Source organism: Ceratotherium simum, chromosome 15 (genome assembly GCF_057802395.1).
Source record: "Ceratotherium simum simum isolate JZ-2026a chromosome 15, ASM5780239v1, whole genome shotgun sequence".
In the NCBI taxonomy this organism is placed as follows: domain Eukaryota; kingdom Metazoa; phylum Chordata; class Mammalia; order Perissodactyla; family Rhinocerotidae; genus Ceratotherium; species Ceratotherium simum.
The window spans coordinates 25,838,083-25,856,475 of NC_141914.1; the positions used below are offsets into that span (position 1 = coordinate 25,838,083).

The 18,393-nt window shown below is 43.0% G+C and overlaps 1 protein-coding gene across 2 annotated transcripts in view; it reads left to right on the forward strand.

The window, feature by feature from the left end:
- Positions 1-18,393, forward strand: part of UMPS (uridine monophosphate synthetase) — a 33,575-nt gene that overhangs the window by 13,594 nt on the left and 1,588 nt on the right. Inside the window, exon 6 of one of the 2 annotated variants that reach the window (XM_004424507.3) lies at positions 9,243-14,710. The exons of the other annotated variant lie outside the window; for it this stretch is intronic. Within the exon in view, the coding sequence (XP_004424564.1) occupies positions 9,243-9,412 (170 nt within the window). The 3' untranslated portion in view covers positions 9,413-14,710. Of the gene's footprint in view, positions 1-9,242; positions 14,711-18,393 lie in introns of those variants that run through there. 2 annotated transcript variants of the gene reach the window in all.

Here is an 18,393-nt window from a genome sequence, read left to right on the forward strand (position 1 = left end):
TTTAGGGATATTTAAAGCATCTTGGATTTGAAAGATAACAAGCCATTTAACAGAAGGCTTCTAGAACAACAGAATTTTAAAAAAAGGAGAAAGCAGGCTTCTGATTTAAGATGGCTACATAGGAAGATCTGAACTTGCCTCCTTCAGTGGATGCACTGAGTCTGCAGCTACATGTGGAACAGTTTTCTCTGAAAAAAAACCTAAAGCCTGATTGAGTGAGTACTACACAGTGGGCAGATGAGAAGAAAACCACATTGAAGTGGGTACGAGAGGCTGGGACACAATCTGACCATAAACCCCACCCCCAGTGTAGCAATCCATAATCAGAAGGGAACTCAAGACCCAGAGCTTCTCCCTGAGGGATGAAAGGTTTGCATTGCACATCATGCACCCCAACTTTTAAGACTTGCACCTGAGAGATGAGACTTCAAAATATTTAGCTTTGAAAACCAACAGGGCTCATGTCCTAAAGGCCCACAAGACTAGTGATCTAAGAAAGGGCTCATGCACTCGGACTCACCGGCCCCAGGGCCTGGCTCAGAGGCAGCCAATGTCCCCAGATTTTAAGTAGGAAAGGCTCATTTGCTAATATTCAAGTGTCAGCCTGAGGGGCAGGCATCTTCACTTCACATACATATCCAAGAGCCTGCTGGAACACTCTCTGGGCGTGGATACTGGGGCACGCTGTATTCATGCTTTTCCTCTGCCTTGACCTAGCTGTTGGGTACCCTGTATCTCTCACTTTTTTTTTTTTTTTTTTTTTTTTACTTTTTCCAGCAGGCACCGCCTTTACACTCCCCCTCTGCTTTGCTACAGCCAGTGGGCACCGTCTTCGTGCTCTCCGTCGGCTGCACTCCAGAGGACCAGTATGTCCCAGAAGGGAGCTTTTACCTGTATCTGGTGCCCTGATTTTTATGGCTATTGCCCAGGGGACACCCTTTGATCACTTGGCTCTAGTGGCCAGGGAGGCTTGCATTCCTGGGTCTCAGGGGACTCTAACAATCGGAGAGACAGCTCTTGGCAGGCTACCACCCCCAGGGCATTGCACAGACAACAAACTGAAACACACCCCAGTCTTCCTGTGAAAGAGGCCTATTTGCTTGTCCAGGAGCTTTGGACAAAGGGGCAGGCTTCTGATTTGACACACGTCTAGTGGCCTACGGAAGTGCTCTCAGGGAACAGTGGCTGGTGGATGCAGTCTTTGTGCTCTCCCTCTGCCTCACTGCAGCTTGCTGGTGTCTACGAGAAGGGAGCTTATACCTTTGTATGGTGCCCTGATTTTTGTAGCTGCTACCAAGGGACACCTCTATATGGCCTGGCTCTGATGGCCCCTGGGGCTTATACTCGAGATTCCCACAGGACTTTAGCCAACAGATAAAGAGTTCTTAAACAGCTACTGCCCCTAGGGCACAGCAAGAGGCAACAGACCAGTCTTTCTGTGAAAGAGGCCTATTAGCTAATCATCGTAGCTGCAACCTGAGGGGCAGGCTTCAAATTAAACACACATCTAAGGGCTGAATGTAATCCTGTCTAGAGACCTCAGAGATTGGGGGTTATCTTTCTGCTCTCCCTCTGTTGCACTCCAAAGTGCCGGTATCTCCCAGAGGGGAGCTCTTCCACATGTCTGGTGCACTGGTTTGTAAATTTGGTGCCCTAGTTATTGCAGCTGCTGCCCAGGGGACACCCTCTGATCACCTGGCTCTAGTAGCCAGGGAGGCTTGTGTTCCTGGGTTTCAGGGGACTGTAACAATCAGAGAGACCATTCTTAGCAGATTACCACGCCCAGGGTACTGCATAGACAACAAACTGAAACCACCCCAGTCTTTCTTTGAAAAATGCCTATTTGCTTGTCTTGAAGCTTTGACCCGAAGGGGCTGGCTTCAGGTTTGGCACATACCTGAGGCCTGTAGAGCTGTTCTCAGGGAATGTAAGCTGATGGAGGCCATCTCTGCGCTGTCCCTCTGCTTCACTACAGCTTGCTGGTGTGTCCCAGAAAATTGTTTATACACTCATCTGAAGCCCTGATTTTTGCCAAGGGGACACTTCCGGATAGCTGAGCTCTGGTGGCCAGTGGGGCTTATGCTTGCAGTCCCAAAGGACTCTATATGCATGCTTTAAAAGCTGTTTCCTGAGGGTCTGGCTTCCAATTAGCCTGAATCTAGGTGCTGAGATCCTCCCTTTTGGGATACTGATAGGTCTTGGCACACCCTCAACTACTGGGAGCTATTATAATTATAATAGGCTGCTTGGACGATCACCAAGATTTGAGAGACAACCAAGAGCTAGGGCAGGGTTGAACAAAAAGGTTCATCTCCTACACGAGACCACTCCTTCAGGACTGGGAGAGGTGATTGTTTCATCTAATACGTAGAAACCAACACAGAGAGTCAAGCACAATGCAGAAACAAAAGAATATGTTCCAAATGAAAGAACAAGATAAAACCTCAGGAAAAAAACCTTAATGAAATGGAGATAAGTAATTTACTTGATAGAGAGTACAAAGTAATGGTCATAAAGATGCTCAGTGAACTCGGGAAGAATGGATGAAGACTGAGAGAACTTCAACAAAGAGGTAGAAAATAGAAGAAAGTACCAAAAAGAAGTCACAAAGCTGAAGAATACAGTATCTGAAAAATACACTAGAGGGGTTCAGCAACAGAGTAGATGAAGCAGAAGAAAGGATCAGTAAACTCAAAGACAAGGCAGTGGAACTCACTTAATCAGAGCAGCAATAAGAAAAAAGAATGAGGGCCGGCCCCGTGGCTTAGCAGTTAAGTGCGCGCGCTCCACTACTGGCGTCCTGGGTTCGGATCCTGGGCGCACACCGACGCATTGCTTCTCCGGCCATGTTGAGGCCGCATCCCACATACAGCAACTAGAAGGATGTGCAACTATGACATACAACTATGTACTGGGGCTTTGGGGAGAAAAAACAGGAGGAGGATTGGCAGTAAATGTTAGCTCAGAGCTGGTCTTCCTCAGCAAAAAGAGGAGAATTAGCATGGATGTTAGCTCAGGGCTGATCTTCCTCACAAAAAAAAAAAAAGAATGAAAAAAGTGAAAATAGCTTAAGGGACTTATGGGACAACCTCAAGTGGACTGACATTCACATTATAGAGGTCCCAAAAGGAGAAGAGAGATAATGAGAGGGGCAGAGAAATTATTTGAAGAAATCATGTCTGAAAACTTCTCTAACCTGATGAAGGAAATGGACATTCAGATCCAGGAAACCTAGAGAGTTCCAAATAAGACAAATCCAAAGAGACCCACACCAAGACACATATAGTTAAAATGTCAAGTTAAAGACAAGGAGAAAATCTTAAAAGCAGTAAGAGAAAAACAACTTGTTATGTACAAGGGAACCCCCATAAGACTATCAGCAGATTTTTCAACAGAGACTTTCCAGGCCAGAAGGGAGTGGCATGATATATTCAAAGTGCTAAGAGAAGAAAAATTCTGACAAAGAACTCTACCTGGCAAAGTTTTGAAGGAGCGAGAAAGAATTTTCCAGACCAGAAAAAGCTAAAGGAATCCATCATCACTAAACCAGCCTTACAAGAAATGTTAAAGGGACTTCTTTAAGCTGAAAAGAAAAGGTACTAATTAGTTAAAAAACGTATGAAAGAATAAATCTCACTGGAAAGGTAAATATATGGTAAACGTAGTGAACTAATCATTTGTAAAGCAAGTTTGAAAGGTAAAAGACAAAAGTAGTAAAAATAATTATAACTACAGTCATGAGCTGCATGTCAACGTTTCAGTCAGCAATGGGCCACATGCATGATGGTGGTCCCATAAGATTAGTACCATATAGCCTAGGTATGTAGTAGGCTATACCATCTAGGTTTGTGCAAGTACACTCTATGATGTTCGCACAGCAAAATTGCCTAACAGCACGTTTCTCAGAATGTATCCCTGTTGTTAAGTGATATGTGACTGTATAATAATTAGTTAAGGGATACACAAGATGAAAAGATGTAAAGTGTGACATCAAAAACGTAAAATGTTGGGGGGGAGTAAAACTGTAGAGCTTTAGAATGCAATCAAATTTAAGTTGTTATCAACTTGAAATAGACTGTTTTAGATGTAAGTTGTTATAGGTAGCCTCATGGTAACCAAAAGCAAAGTCCTATAGTAGATAAACTAAAGAGAAAGAGAAAGGAATCTAAGCATACCACTAAAGCAAGTCATCAAACCACAAAGGAAGAGAGCAAGAGAAGAAGAAAGGAACAGAGAGGAACCACAAAACAGCCAGAAAAGAGTTAACAAAATGGCAATAAGTACATACCTAACACTCATTACTTTAAAGGTAAATGGACTAATTCTCTAATCAAAAGACAGAGTGGCTGGATGGATTAAAAAAACAAGACGCATCTCTATGCTGCCTGCAAGAGACTGACTTCAGATGTAAGGACACACACAGACTGAAAGTGAAGGGATGGGATAAGATATTCCATGCAAATAGAAACCAAAAGAAAGCTGAGGTGGCTATACTTATACCAGACAAAATAGACTTTAAACAAAGACTATTTAAACAAAGACTATAGGGCCGGCCCCGTGGCTTGGTGGTTAAGTGAGCGCGCTCCACTGCTGGCGACCCGGGTTCGGATCCCGGGCTCGCACCGACGCGCTGCTTCTCCGGCCATGCTGAGGCTGCGTCCCACATACAGCAGCTAGAAGGATGTGCAGCTGTGACACACAACTATCTACTGGGGCTTTGGGGGGAAAAAATAAATAAATAAAATCTTTAAAAAAAAAAAAAATAAACAAAGACTATAGTAAGAGACAAAGAAGGCATTACATAATGATAAAGGGGTCAATCCAACAAAAGGATATAACATTTATAAATATGGAAACATTGGCCTTAAACAACACATTACACTAGATTAACTTAACAGACATATACAGAACATTCCATCCAAAAGCAACAGGATACACATTCTTCTCAAGGGCACATGGAACATTCTCCAGGAAAGATCATTTGTTCGGCCACCTGAAAACAAGTCTTAATAAACTAAAGAGAATTGAAATCATAGTAAACATCTTTTCTGACCACAGTGGTATGATATGAAACTAGAAATCAATTACAAGAATAAAACTGGAAAATTCACAAATATGTGGAGACTAAACAGCATGCTACTGAACAACCAATGGGTCAAAGAAGAAATCAAAAGAGAAAAAAAAACCTTGAGACAAATGAAAAAGGAAATACAACACACCAAAATTTATGAGATGCAGCAAAAACAGTTCTAAGAGGGAAGTTTATAGTGATAAATGCCTACCTCAAGAAACAAAAATCTCAACCTAACTACACCTCAAGGAACTAGAAAAGAAAATGAGGCCCAAAGCTGGTAGAAGGAAGAAAATAAAGATCAAAGCAGAAATAAATGAAATAGAGACTAAAAAGACAATGGAAAAGAATGATGAAACTAAGCAGTGGTTCTTTGAAAAGGTAAACAAAATTGACAAACCTCTAGCTAGACTCACCAAGAAAAAGAGAGAGGACTCAAAATCAGAAATGAAAGAGGACATGTTACAACTGATACCACAGAAATACAGATGATCATAAGAGACTACTATGAACAATTAAAGACCAATGAATTTGACAACCTAGAATAAATGGATAAATTTCCAGAAACATAAACCAACCAAGACTGAATCATGAAGAAGTAAATCTGAACAGACTGAATACTAGTAAGGAGATTGAATCAGTAATCAGAACCTCCCAACAAACGAAAGTCCAGGACCAGATGGCTTCACTGGTGAATTCTACCAAACATTCAAAGAAGAATTAATACCAGTGCTTCTCAGACTGTTTCAAAAAACAGAAGAGGGAATGCTTCCAAACTCATTTTAGAAGGCCAGCATTACCCTGATACCAAAACCACACAAGGATGCCCCAAGAAAAGAAATTACAGACTGCCAATACCCTTGATGAACATAGATGCAAAAATCCTGAACAAGATATTAGGAAACCAAATTCAACAATACATTAAAAAGATCATACACTGTGATCAGGTGGGATTTATTCCAGGGATGCAGAGATGGTTCAGCATTCACAAATCAGTGTGATATATCACATTAATTAAATGAAGGATAAAAATCATATGTTCATCTCAAAAGATGCATAAAAAGCATTTGACAAAATTAATCCTCCATTATGATAAAAACTTTAAACAAAGTGGGTAGAGAAGGACTGTACCTCAACATAATAAAAGCCATGTATGATAGGCTAACATCGTATTAACAGCTAACATCCATACATAATGGTGAAAAGCTGAAAGGCTTTCCTTTAAGATCAGGAACAAGACAAAGATGCCTGCTCTTGCCACTTTTATTCAACATAGTATTGGAAGTCCTCACCAGAGCAGTTAGTCAAGAAAAAGAAACCAAATTCATCCAAATTGGAAAGGAAGGAGTAAAACTGTTACGCTATTTTCAGATCACATGATATTATATATAGAAAACCCTAAAGATTCCATGAAAAAACTGTTAGAACTAATAAATAAATGCAGTACAGTTGCTGTATACAGAGTCAATATACAAAGATCAGTTGTGTTTGTATATACTAATAATGAATTATCAGAAAGAGAAATTAAGAAAACAATCCCATTTACAATTGCATCAAAAAGAATCAAATACCTAGGAATAAATTTAACCAAGGAGGTGAAAGACCTGTACACTGAACACTGTAAGACATCGATGAAATTGAAGAAGCCACAAATAAATGGAAAGATACTCTGTGTTCATGGATTGGAAGAGTTAATATTGTTAAAGTGTCCATACTGCCCAAAGCAATCTACACATTCAGTGCAATCCCTATCAAAATTCCAATGGCATTTTTCACGGAAATAGAATAAACAATCCTAAAATTTGTATGGAACCACAAAAGACCCCAAATAGTGAAAGTAATCTTGAGAAAGAAGAACAAAGCTGAAGGTATCACACTCCCTGATTTCAAACTAAATTACAAAGCTATAGTAATCAAAACAGAATGATATTGGCATAAAAGCAGACACATACATCAATGGAACAGAATGGACAGCCCAGAAATAAACACACATATGTGGTCAATTAATTTATGATAAAGGAGCCCAGAATATACAATGGAGAAAGAACAGTCTCTTCAATAAATGGTGCTGAGAAAACTGGACAGCCACATGCAAAAGAATGAAACTAGATCACTATCTTACACCATACACAAAAATTAACTCAAAATGGATTAAAGACTTGAGTGTAAGACCTGAAACCATAAAACTCCTAGAAGAAAACATAGGCACTAAGCTCGTTGACAGTAGTCTTGGCAGTGATTTTTTGAATCTGACATCAAATGCAAAGGCAACAAAAGCAAAATGAACAAGTGGACTACATCAAACTAAAAAGCTTCTGCATGGCAAGGAAACCAAAAACCAAATGAAAAGGCAGCCTACTAAACGGGAGAAAATATTTGCAAATCATATATCTGATAAGGCGTTAATAGCCAAAATATATAAAGAACTCATACAACTCAATAGCAAAAATCCAACAATCTGATTAAAAAATGGGCAGAAGATCTGAAAAGACGTTTTTCCAAAGAAGACATACAGTTGACTAACAGACACATGAAAAGATGCTCAACTGATCATCCGGGAAATGTAAATCAAAACCACAATGAGAGGGCCGGCCATGTGGCTTAGCGGTTAAGTGCACATGTTCCGCTGCTGGCGGCCCGGGTTCGGATCCCGGGCATGCACCGACGCACTGCTTCTCCGACCATGCTGAGGCCGCGTCCCACATGCAGCAACTAGAAGGATGTGCAGCTATGACATACAACTATCTACTGGGGCTTTGGGGGGGAAAATAAATAAATAAATAAAATCTAAAAAAAAACAAAAACCACAATGAGATATCATCTTATACCTATCAGAATGACTATTATCAAAAAGACAAATGTAGATGATGTGGAGAAAAGGGAACCCTTGTGCACTGTTGGTAGGAATGTAAATTGGGGCAGCCACTATGGAAAACAGTATGGAGGTTCCTCAAATTTTTTTTAAAAACTACCTATGATCCAGCAATTCCACTTCTGGATATTTATCCAAAGAAAACAAAAACACTTACTCAGAAATATACATGCACCTTCATGTTCACTGCAGCATTATTTACAATAGCCAAGATATGGAAACAACCTGAGTATCCATTGATGGATGAATGGATAAAGATATTGTGGTGTGTATATATACAAAGGAATATAATTATTCAGTCATTAAAAAAAATGAAATCTTGCCATTTGCAGCAATGGATTGGGGGCCTTATGCTAAGTGAAATAAGTTAGAGAATGACAAGTACCTTATGATCTTACTTATATGTGGAATCTAAAAACAAAATAAATAACTCAAGCTCATAGATACAGAGAACAGATTGGTGGTTGCCAGAGGCAGGCGGTAGGGGGTGGGCGAAATGGGTGAAGGGGGTCAAGTGGTACAAATTTCCAGTTACAAAATAAATGTCTTGGGGATGTAATGTACAGCATGGCGACCATAGTTGATAATGCTGTATTGTGTATTTGAAAGTTGCTAAGAGAGTAAATCTTAAAAGTTCTCATCACACGAAAAAATATTTTTTGTAATTACGCAAGGTGAAGGATGTAAGTAGACTTATTATGGTGATCAGTTCACAATGTATGCAAATATCGAATCATCATGTTGTAAACCTGAAACTAATTCTATATGTCAGTTATACCTCAATAAAAAAGAAAGAACGAAAAAGCCAGAATCAAGGATTAGGGTTTGTACATAGTCTGAGCACTTGATGGGGTTGTGACAGAAAGGTTCCCGTATGAGTGATGGTCAGGTTAGATTTCTTGTGAGGACTTTTCCAACAGTACGTCACAGTGATTTAGAGATGTATACTAAAGTTATCTTCAATTGTGAAGCCACTTTTTTATTGTATTTTTTTGTGTTTAACCTTTCTTGGCAATGTAGGAGATTTACTTCTTTGGGTTTTGATACTGTTAAACTATAAATGCTCTAAAATTACACATTGGAAAGGAGTTGGTTAGCATCTTTCTCTGCTTGTGGAGGTCTCTGGCCTATCCAAGGAGTCTCTTCACCTGCATTTACTCACTTGCTGTGTAGAAGGGGCATGGAATGCAAGAGCATATTTTTATTTAATGCTGGTTAGATACTTTTTCAGAAAGGTCATGTGACAGGTTTTCTGATTTTTTTCTATTGTGTTGAACGGTATCTTTTGTGTTTTTGCAGGGGATAATCTTGGCCAACAGTACAATAGCCCACAAGAAGTTATTGGCAAACGAGGTTCTGATATCATCATTGTAGGCCGGGGAATAATAACATCAGCTAATCGTCTGGAAGCAGCTGAGATGTACAGAAAAGCTGCCTGGGAAGCTTATTTGAGTAGACTTGGTGTTTGAGTGTCTTGGATACCTTTTTGTGAAGGCCTTGAAGATACATGGTTTCCTGAGATTGAAATAATAGGCAGCCTTTAATACTGCTTGGATTCTTCCACAGTTCCTGTGTTGGAATGACTTCTGGTGTTACAGTGGTCTTTAGGAAATATTGAATGACTTGTAATCACTGCATTGTTACTATAAGAAGTTCATTTTCAAGCTCTCTTTTATTGAGGCTGATGTTGGTTGGGCACTCACAGTTCTGTCTGTGTCAGGGTCTTCCACATTTGAGGAACCCCCCATCTCTAGATCAGACTTTTTGATTCTTTTAATTGCTGTCCCAAAAATTTTAGGACATTAAGAAGCTAAAACCAGTACAGCATTTCTTGTATCCTTTATTCTATGTCTAATGTGATGCCCAAATAATAATTTAAGTATTAGCTGTTCTCCTCCACTTCTGCTTAAAAGTGATAGTCTAGGTATCCAAATGGTGCTGGTTCCCAAAACTGCCATTGCCCACTCACTAAAGGGAGCAAGGTGGGGCAGGGATGAGAGGACTGTAACTGAGCCCCTGAAGCCAATATCTGGCTTCGATTTCAAACACATGGAGAGGGCTTCTGACTCATTTCTTCCCCTAGGCAGCAGCTGTGGACCTGTGCTGAAACCCAGTCACAGCTTCCTCTTGCCTTATTTGGATTACAAATGGACAAGCTGCTCCTTCATTTATTTTAAAAAAACAAGTGTCAAGAGGTCTAAAGTTCCATTTGGAGGTTTACATGAGGATCCTACAAATTGTCCCAACTGTCATTGACAGAGAGGGAAGTCAGCTGTCACTAGAACTAAAGAGAAAGGAGCCCAGTAACAGAGCTGACATTGCTATCAACATTTCTGGTTTTTTTGCTGTGGTGGCCCCAGGGCAGCCTTTCCTCACAGACCCACCTTCACACATGTGGCATAACCAGTCAAGCAGCCCTCTCACCCTGCTCCTAAGTACACTATTTCTCCCAGAAATTCCTGAGTTTTTGAATGATCCCTGTTCTCCAATACTGATACAGACTTTCCCCATTTTTATATTTCTGTGGTCTATTCAGGAAGTGTCTTGGAGGGAGGGCAGTGAAGGGTGTGGGCCCAGATGACCATTGAAATGGCCCTGCTCTGCACATTCAAGGCCCTGTGTGAGCAGGGCCAGTGGGGCAGTTGCATCTGAAGGTGAATCATTCTGATTCCACCAGCACACTCATGATCCACCTTGCCTTCTCATCGGGATCATGCCTACTGGCAGCGTGGCAAGTGCCAGAGGACACTTGCCATTTCCTTACGGTGACAGCTCTTCCCATCCCTCACTGCCCCATTCTTCTGATGACTCAGATGGAAGCCTGGGATTTCAACTCGGGTTTTCGTTGCATTCGCTCTTGGAGTCTACACTTAAGAGCTTCTGCTCTAAAGTCCAGTTTGAGCATCAAGTCCTAGTGCTGCAGCTTCAGAAAAGTTCCCTCTGGGGAAGGCAAATCATCAAGGAATAAAGCTAAAAGGAAAAGGAAGGGGTGTAGCCCTCAGGGCTACTCTGGAGGAGCTGAAAGTTATGAAGAGGAGGAACATTTTCTAATAAAAACTTACAGAAATCTCTTGGGTGTCTTCAGAGTCTAGGGGACCTTGAGGCTGAGAGACCTTTGGAGTGATGTGCTAAGGTCTCAAGTGCCCACTTAATGGACTTCAGCATGCATCAGAATCACCTGGAGTTGTCTTAAATCAGAGACTGGCTCCAGCCCCAGCATTTCTGACTCTGGATAGGTCTAGGATGGGGCTTGGAAATTTGCACTTCTAAGAAGTTCCCAGGCGATGCTAATGCTTCTGGTGCAGGGACCACACTTTGAGAGCTACTGTTCTGGTTAGTCACATTTTTCTTCTGGAATGAGACTGCTTCCCCCTCCTACTGAGTCACCTACTCCTGCCCTTCAGAAATGTAAACTCCTGCCGTACCAGGATTTTGGCACTACCTGTTCTGTTACAGGCGTACCTTGTTTTATTGCTTCGCTTTATTGTGCTTTGCAGATACTGTTTTTTTGTGTGTGTGTGTGTGTGAGGAAGATCGGCCCTGAGCTAACATCTGCCAGTCCTTCTCTTTTTGCTGAGGAAGACTGGCCCTGGGCTAACATCCGTTCCCATCTTCCTCCACTTTATATAGGACGCCACCACAGCATGGCTTGACAAGTGGTGCATCGGTGCACGTCCGGGATCTGAACTGGAGAACCCTGGGCCGCCGCAGCAGAGTGTGCGCACTTAACCGCCTGCACCACCGGGCTGGCCCCGATACTGCCTTTTTTAAAAGACCCTCCACCAGCAAAACGATGCCTCACTGAAGGCTCAGATGATGGTTAGCAATATTGTATTTTTAGCAATATTGTATTTTTAATTAAGATATGTACGTTGCTTTTTTAGACATAATGCTATTGCACACCTAATAGACTACAGTATAGTGTAAACATAACTTTGATAGGCACTGGGAAACAAAAAATTCGTGTGGCTCTTAATTGTGATATTTCCTTTATTACGGTGGTCTGGAACCAAACCTGCAACATCTCCAAGATATGCCTGTACTGCAGCTCACCTAGGGCCCCTGCTAGGTAACTTGAAGGGAGATCAGAGGAGTGTCGGAGAATCACCTGGCTCCTGCCATGTATTTAAAAATGCAGATCCCTGAGCCCCACCATCAGAGGTTCTGCTCCAGCACATTTGGCCAGAGGCCTGGAAATCTGCATTTCTGACGGGTACCTCAGGTGGTTTTAGGTTTCTTAAGAATAAGCCCAGTGCTGCAGGCTTCTAATCTTAGCAAAAGCCCAGGCGGTCTGGAGTCATAAAACTTTGGAGCACAGATTGATTTAGACAGAGAACTTGGGTTGTCTCGGGGCCTATGAGGGTGCTGCTACTCAGCATAGAAGTAATTTGGAAGCATGAGATAGTTTAGCCCTTTCTCAGTCAAGGAATATTTACAGAGCTTGAGTTCTGAACATGACAACACCTGGTCCTGGTGAGGAACATGGGAACGGTCCCCACACGGTGCCAAGAACATCTGTAAGACTAATGGAGTGAGAACTCGGTCTGGCCTCTTCTGTTACTCTAGGCATTTAGTAGAGCATAAGCCACTCAATTTGTATTGCTGGAGGAACCTAAGAAACCTAGTCTGGCTCCCCTTACATTAGAGTTACAGAAGTATAGACCCAGAATGGTGAAGGGATCTGCTCACAGGCAGCCTATTGCTGACACAGGCCTGTGGTCTCAGTCCCAGCTCTCAACCTCGCTCATGCTGATGTGAGTCATCTCTGTAGGAAAAGCTCCCTAAAGTAGCCCCTGGGGACTGTCTAAAGTCTCTGAAAAAGCACTAGAGGATGAAGATGACAGCCAGAGGACACCTTTAATGTCCTTTCCGCTCAACTCCCATTCTCCCACCTCTACTGAACAAAATGGCTAGTGGGGCCATGCAGGCAAGGCTTGTGAGCATGACCCCAGTCTGCCAGAATCTCCAAAGAGGAGCACAGGTGCAGGGTATTGTCTCCTTTAAGGTAGGTGGGAGTGAGGCTCAGGACTTGTGGAGGAGTGGCATGCGTGTGTGCAGGTCTGTGTGTACACACACAGGGCCAACTGGATCTTCCTGGCCTGGGAGGAACTGAAGTTTCTGACGGTCTGTCATGGTTAGTACAATGGTGGTTAGTATATGGTTGGTTGGTGGCTCCTACCAACCATGGGTTTGCTGCTTCATGAGGGGCTGCCCCACCTCTCAAGGTGTACAGAGCCAGGGGTAGGCAAAAGGAAGAAAGTGCCTGAGGAAATACAGCAACCAGGGGAGGAAAGCAAAATAAACCACCTGGAACAGATGTAAGTGCCAAGAGAGCAGGGGGTCTCTCAAGTTCATTGCTGTATTCTCTGCACTTCCATCAAGGCCCAGCAAATGTTTCTGAATGATGCGAGCACAAGTGTCTTCTGGTGCGAGTGCACTGCCATAGGAAACAGACCACACTGCAAAGACCAAAATAACAAAAACAAGACACAATTTTTTATTTGGGGAACTAAAAAAAAAAAACTTACTTTTGAATTTGAAAGCTTGATGGAAAAATTTAAAGATAGTATGATAATATTGTGAACTATGTTTGTGGGCTGGAAGATCAAATGGAAGAAATCATCAAATTTCAAAACAAAGGGACAAAGAAATGGAAATAATGAGGGAGCAGATGAGAGGCTTAGAAGACAGAGCCAATATAAGAAGACAACATCATGGGAGGAGAGGAAATAATTATAGAAATAATTGAGGAAAATTTCCACAGTGTGAAAAAATACTTGAGTCTGCAGATTACAAGGGTCCACGAAGTTCTAGCAGGAGTTATGGGCAAAGGCATACACTGAGGAATAGCCTATAAAACGTATTGAGTTTCAAGGATAAAAAATTTTACAAGCATCTGGAAGAATAAATACTTGCAAAGTAAAAGGAATCAGACTAGTAGCAGACTGTCATCTGTAACACTGGAAGCTTGGAAACGGTGACATTCATAGGCCTTGAGAAGAAAGGACCGTCAGAACCAATCATCCTGAACCCAGCCATGTGACCCCCTCTCAGGTTGTAGCAGCCTGATTGTGAGTGCTAGGCTCCCTGCAGCCTGTTCATAGTGCACTTCAGTGCTCTGACTCATAGCCACACTGGTGAGTGAGATGCACCAAGCATGTGCCTTGTAAAGGGCTGGTCAGGTGGAGGCTGGGAGTGCAGAGGTAGAGTAGGTGTAGCTAGCCAATAGATAATGGGGTCTGTCGTCAGATGAAGTGGTGACTATATCCCAGAATCTTAGGAAACTGAAATTGATCAGCCCCTGAGAGCTCATCTAATCCAATCATCTCATTTCACAGATGAAGAAATTGAGGCCCACTGAGAAATGATTTGCACAAGGTTTCAGAACTAATTACAAGCAGAGTAAGGACTAGAATCCCTGTCTCTTGACTCCAATTTGTTATTTTTGTTATCACACTCTTTTTACCCACATTCTGTATAGGTAGATATATTCCACTTTTTTACCCCTTTCTGTCTATAGGCAGATGTGTAGCTACACATATACATATAATATTCTTTCACCATTTAATCAAGAAGTATTTACAGGAAGTAAACCAGACATACGTTGTCCTGATCATTATGAAAATTAGTTTCTAAATTAAACTTTCAAAAGGATTTCCATACTATCATAAGAGATATCAGCCAGTCTTTCTATCAGTAGCAACTCAAGAGATATGTTCTTCTATTGCAACCCAGATTCAATAAAAGTGCCAAAACTGAAGCAGCAATTCTGTCATTGTCCCCATTCACCCCTCCCTGAATCCATACACTTTGCCAGGTGACTCAGCAGTTCCTTCCATTCAAGGTGGAGAATGTTTCCACACCCTGCTGATGTTGGGCGTGGCTGTGTAACTTGCTTTGGTTAATGGAATGTGGGTGGACGTGACAGGGTACCAGTTCTGAGCCCAGGCTCTTGTGTTTCTGCTCACCCCTCTTTCAATTCTGCCACTACCACGAGAAGACCATGCCCTAGTTAGCCCACAGCTCCCAGAAGAATGAAAGGAGAGCAGAGCCCACACCAGCCTTCCACAGCCTGATGCACAGGTGCCCCACTGGTCTGTAAGCCTGTGAGCATGATAATAAATGATTATTGTATGCCAGGGGCTTCTGGGGCAGTTTGTTATGCAGCAGTAGCAAACTAATACATTTAATAATGAACTGCAGCTCTCCCAGATCCAGCTCTGGTTACCAGGAAGACAAAACCATTCCACCCCGAATCAGCCTGCCTACCTTCAGCCTTCTCAGGCTTCACCTCTGGCTGCCTTCAGTGCTCTCTCTAAAAGAAACAGCTGCTTGGCTCTTGTGTGGATACTGCATTTCAACACAGTGAGTCCAATGTCAATCAATCATTGAAAATGACAAAGGGTAACCCTGTGGACTCTGCGATTTGCTTCCTCCACCCCTTAACAGGTGGATATGCTATCATGTCATCAGCACACATCAGGGCACACAATTGGTCGACTAAGCGTGGGCTAAGAGGACCAGTGAAGCAAAGATACAAAAACACGTATTTGGAAGGAATCTGATATTTAAAAAAAATAGAAAAATCAGGACTCCTTGGGATTCTTTACATTTATTTTATACAGTCATGTGTTGCTTAACGACAGGGATACATTCTGAGAAATGCATCATTAGGTGATTTCATAATTGTGCGAACATCATAGAGTGTACTTACACAAACCCAGATGGTCTAGCCTACTACACACCTATGTTACTAATCTGATGGGACCACCGTCATATATGTGGTCCATTGTTGACCAAAAGATTATGCGGTGCATGACTATAGTTAATGCTGTTTTATTAAATGTTGTTTTTATTTTGGATTACAGCATGTGGGATGCCATGTCTTTTTTAGATCCTAGGGTCTTTAAAGTTCGTAATCTGGCCTTGTATGAACTATCAAGTGATTTTTTTTGCCCTGCAATCCCTTTGTTTTTCTGTAGCCCTTCCAAGTCCATACTTGGCTTTTGTGCCTCAGGAAAGGGAGGCCACAATGAAAACACAAAGAGAAACCAAACAATTAGAATATTTTTTAACTTTTAAAGTTCAAGGTTTTGGCATAAGTACTGGTTTGGAAGAACTTTTGCCTCTCTCCTTCTCACCAAGGGGGCAGGGGAGGAGTCTTCCTCTGGCCTGGAGGAGGATCAGGAGGCAGAGGGATGGTCAGAATCAGATGCTGGGGTCGGCTGAGTGGGCTGCGATACGTTTGGGCTCCCCCACCCCAGACCAAAGCCCAGGAAGGGAGGGAGGCGGGAGGAAAATAGACCCCTAGACAGCCAAGGAGCTCTGGGCCTTGCTTTTCTAGGAGGGGCCCAGGAAAGTGGTGATGGTCCAGAGACCCCCACCTCAGCATGGAGCTTGGCAATGGATTTGGAGGCCACATGTGTTCGGGGCAGAGCCTGAGGCAGCCTGAGCTTCCAGAGTGGCTTCAGAGTGACAAGACAGAGAAGCCAGACTTCCCTGAAAAGGTCACAGGAGTTAGCTGAGAAACAGATCTGGTGGACCTGAAGGGTCTCTCAACCATCACGTAAGGACATTTCAGTGGAAAGTGGTTTTGATGAGGACAGCAGTGTCTTAGCAGGTGTCAGCGTGCACAGACTTGGCTCCATGAGCCTACCTCCAAAGTCATAACATCGCATTGTCTCCCTGTACTGCGCAGCCCGCCAGGGTGGGGTGTGGGAAGCTTCCTGAAACGATTGTGTTTAACAAGACATACTGTCCCTATTTACCTAGTAACTTTGTTTTCTCCATCACTTGAATAGATACTTGAAGCAGGGAGAATGTTGAGTTAAAAAACAAAAAACACATAAAATTAAGTTTTTTGCATACCTGAATGGATGGCTTAAAAATTCTTATTCACCTCATAGAATTTGCTCAGGGAAAAACAACAGCCTAGTCATTCTTTGATCTCCTTCCCTCCCTATCCCTTCTTCTTCCCTCACCTCTGCCATCTTGCTCCCTTCTGATGTCCCAAAACCCTGTGGTCTCCTGTTGGGCTGTAGCATCACCTCTTCCTCACTTCTCTGCCTTCTTCCCCTTTTAAACTGCAGGTCCATCCAATAGGGGATGTCTCCCAACTCAGATCAAGGCTGCAGTCCTTGCATCCTCTGAGCTGGAGAAAGCCCTTCAGAGATGGTGCTGGGTAGGCAGGAAAGCCAAGCAGCTCTGACATCCGTTGTTTCTCCGGGGCCTTTGCCCAGCTAGTCTATGCACATGGAGATGCTCACACAGGGTGCAACCCACACAACCCTCAGTTGACTGTGTGTTTTGTTTAGCGTAGATTTTTTTGTGAGGAAGATCAGCCCTGAGCTAACATCCGATGCCAATCCTCCTCTTTTTGCCGAGGAAGATTGGCCCTGGGCTAACATCCGTGCCCATCTTCCTCTACTTTATATGGGACGCCGCCACAGCATGGCTTGATAAGCAGTCCCAGTTGGTCCGCGCCCGGGATCCGAACCTGCAAACCCTGGGCTGCCGAAGTGGAGCACGCGCACTTAACCGCTATGCCACTGGGCCAGCCCCAGTGTAGATTTTTTAATATTGTTTTATGGTCATGGGCCAGGACAGGAATGCCAGCCAGCACACGTCAGCTCATACAAATATTCCATTGTTGCAGGGCTAGCTGAACTGGCAGGCAAACAAGCCATGAGCCAGTGCCTAGGCCAACCCATGTGTCACCTCCATGGAAAGGAGTCTTTAAAGTACTGAATTTTTGTGCCAGGAATCAAGAAATTTGTGTCAGTTGTCATCTTACCTCATTTTTTTAAATAGAAAAGTTCCTTGAACTGTACCTGGATTTTGGTTAACGTGCTTGTACCCGAGATTGTTCATATGCTACAACGAGAGGAAGGGGGGACATTTTATAATTTCTTAGTCTGCACATAGAGGTACTTTTTATTTCAGTAGAGATGTGTGTCTTCAAGGCAGAAACTCAGATGACTCCCTAATCATAACGCAGAGTTCTGGGATAAGAAAAGCCAGGGCTGGCCCAGTGGCTTAGCGGTTAAGTGCGCGCGCTCCGCTGCTGGCGGCCCGGGTTCGGATCCTGGGCGCGCACTGACGCACTGCTTCTCCGGCCATGCTGAGGCCGAGTCCCACACACAGCAACTAGAAGGATGTGCAACTATGACATACAACTATCTACTGAGGCTTTGGGGGAAAAAAATAAATAAAATTAAAAAAAAAAAAAGAAAAGCCAGTCATGCTTTTTCCAACAGAAGGTGCAATGCAGAGGAAACAGCATCAAACTAGAGAAGGGCTCCCCAAGCTGGGGTCTCTCTTGCCAACCCTCACTCCAGGTGTGAGGTCCTCCCTTGTAAATGGGGAAATACCACCCCTGAATACCATGTGGGCCTATCGTGAGGGTCAGATGAGCAGAGGCTGCTTTAGTCTCAGGGGTTGATATTCTATG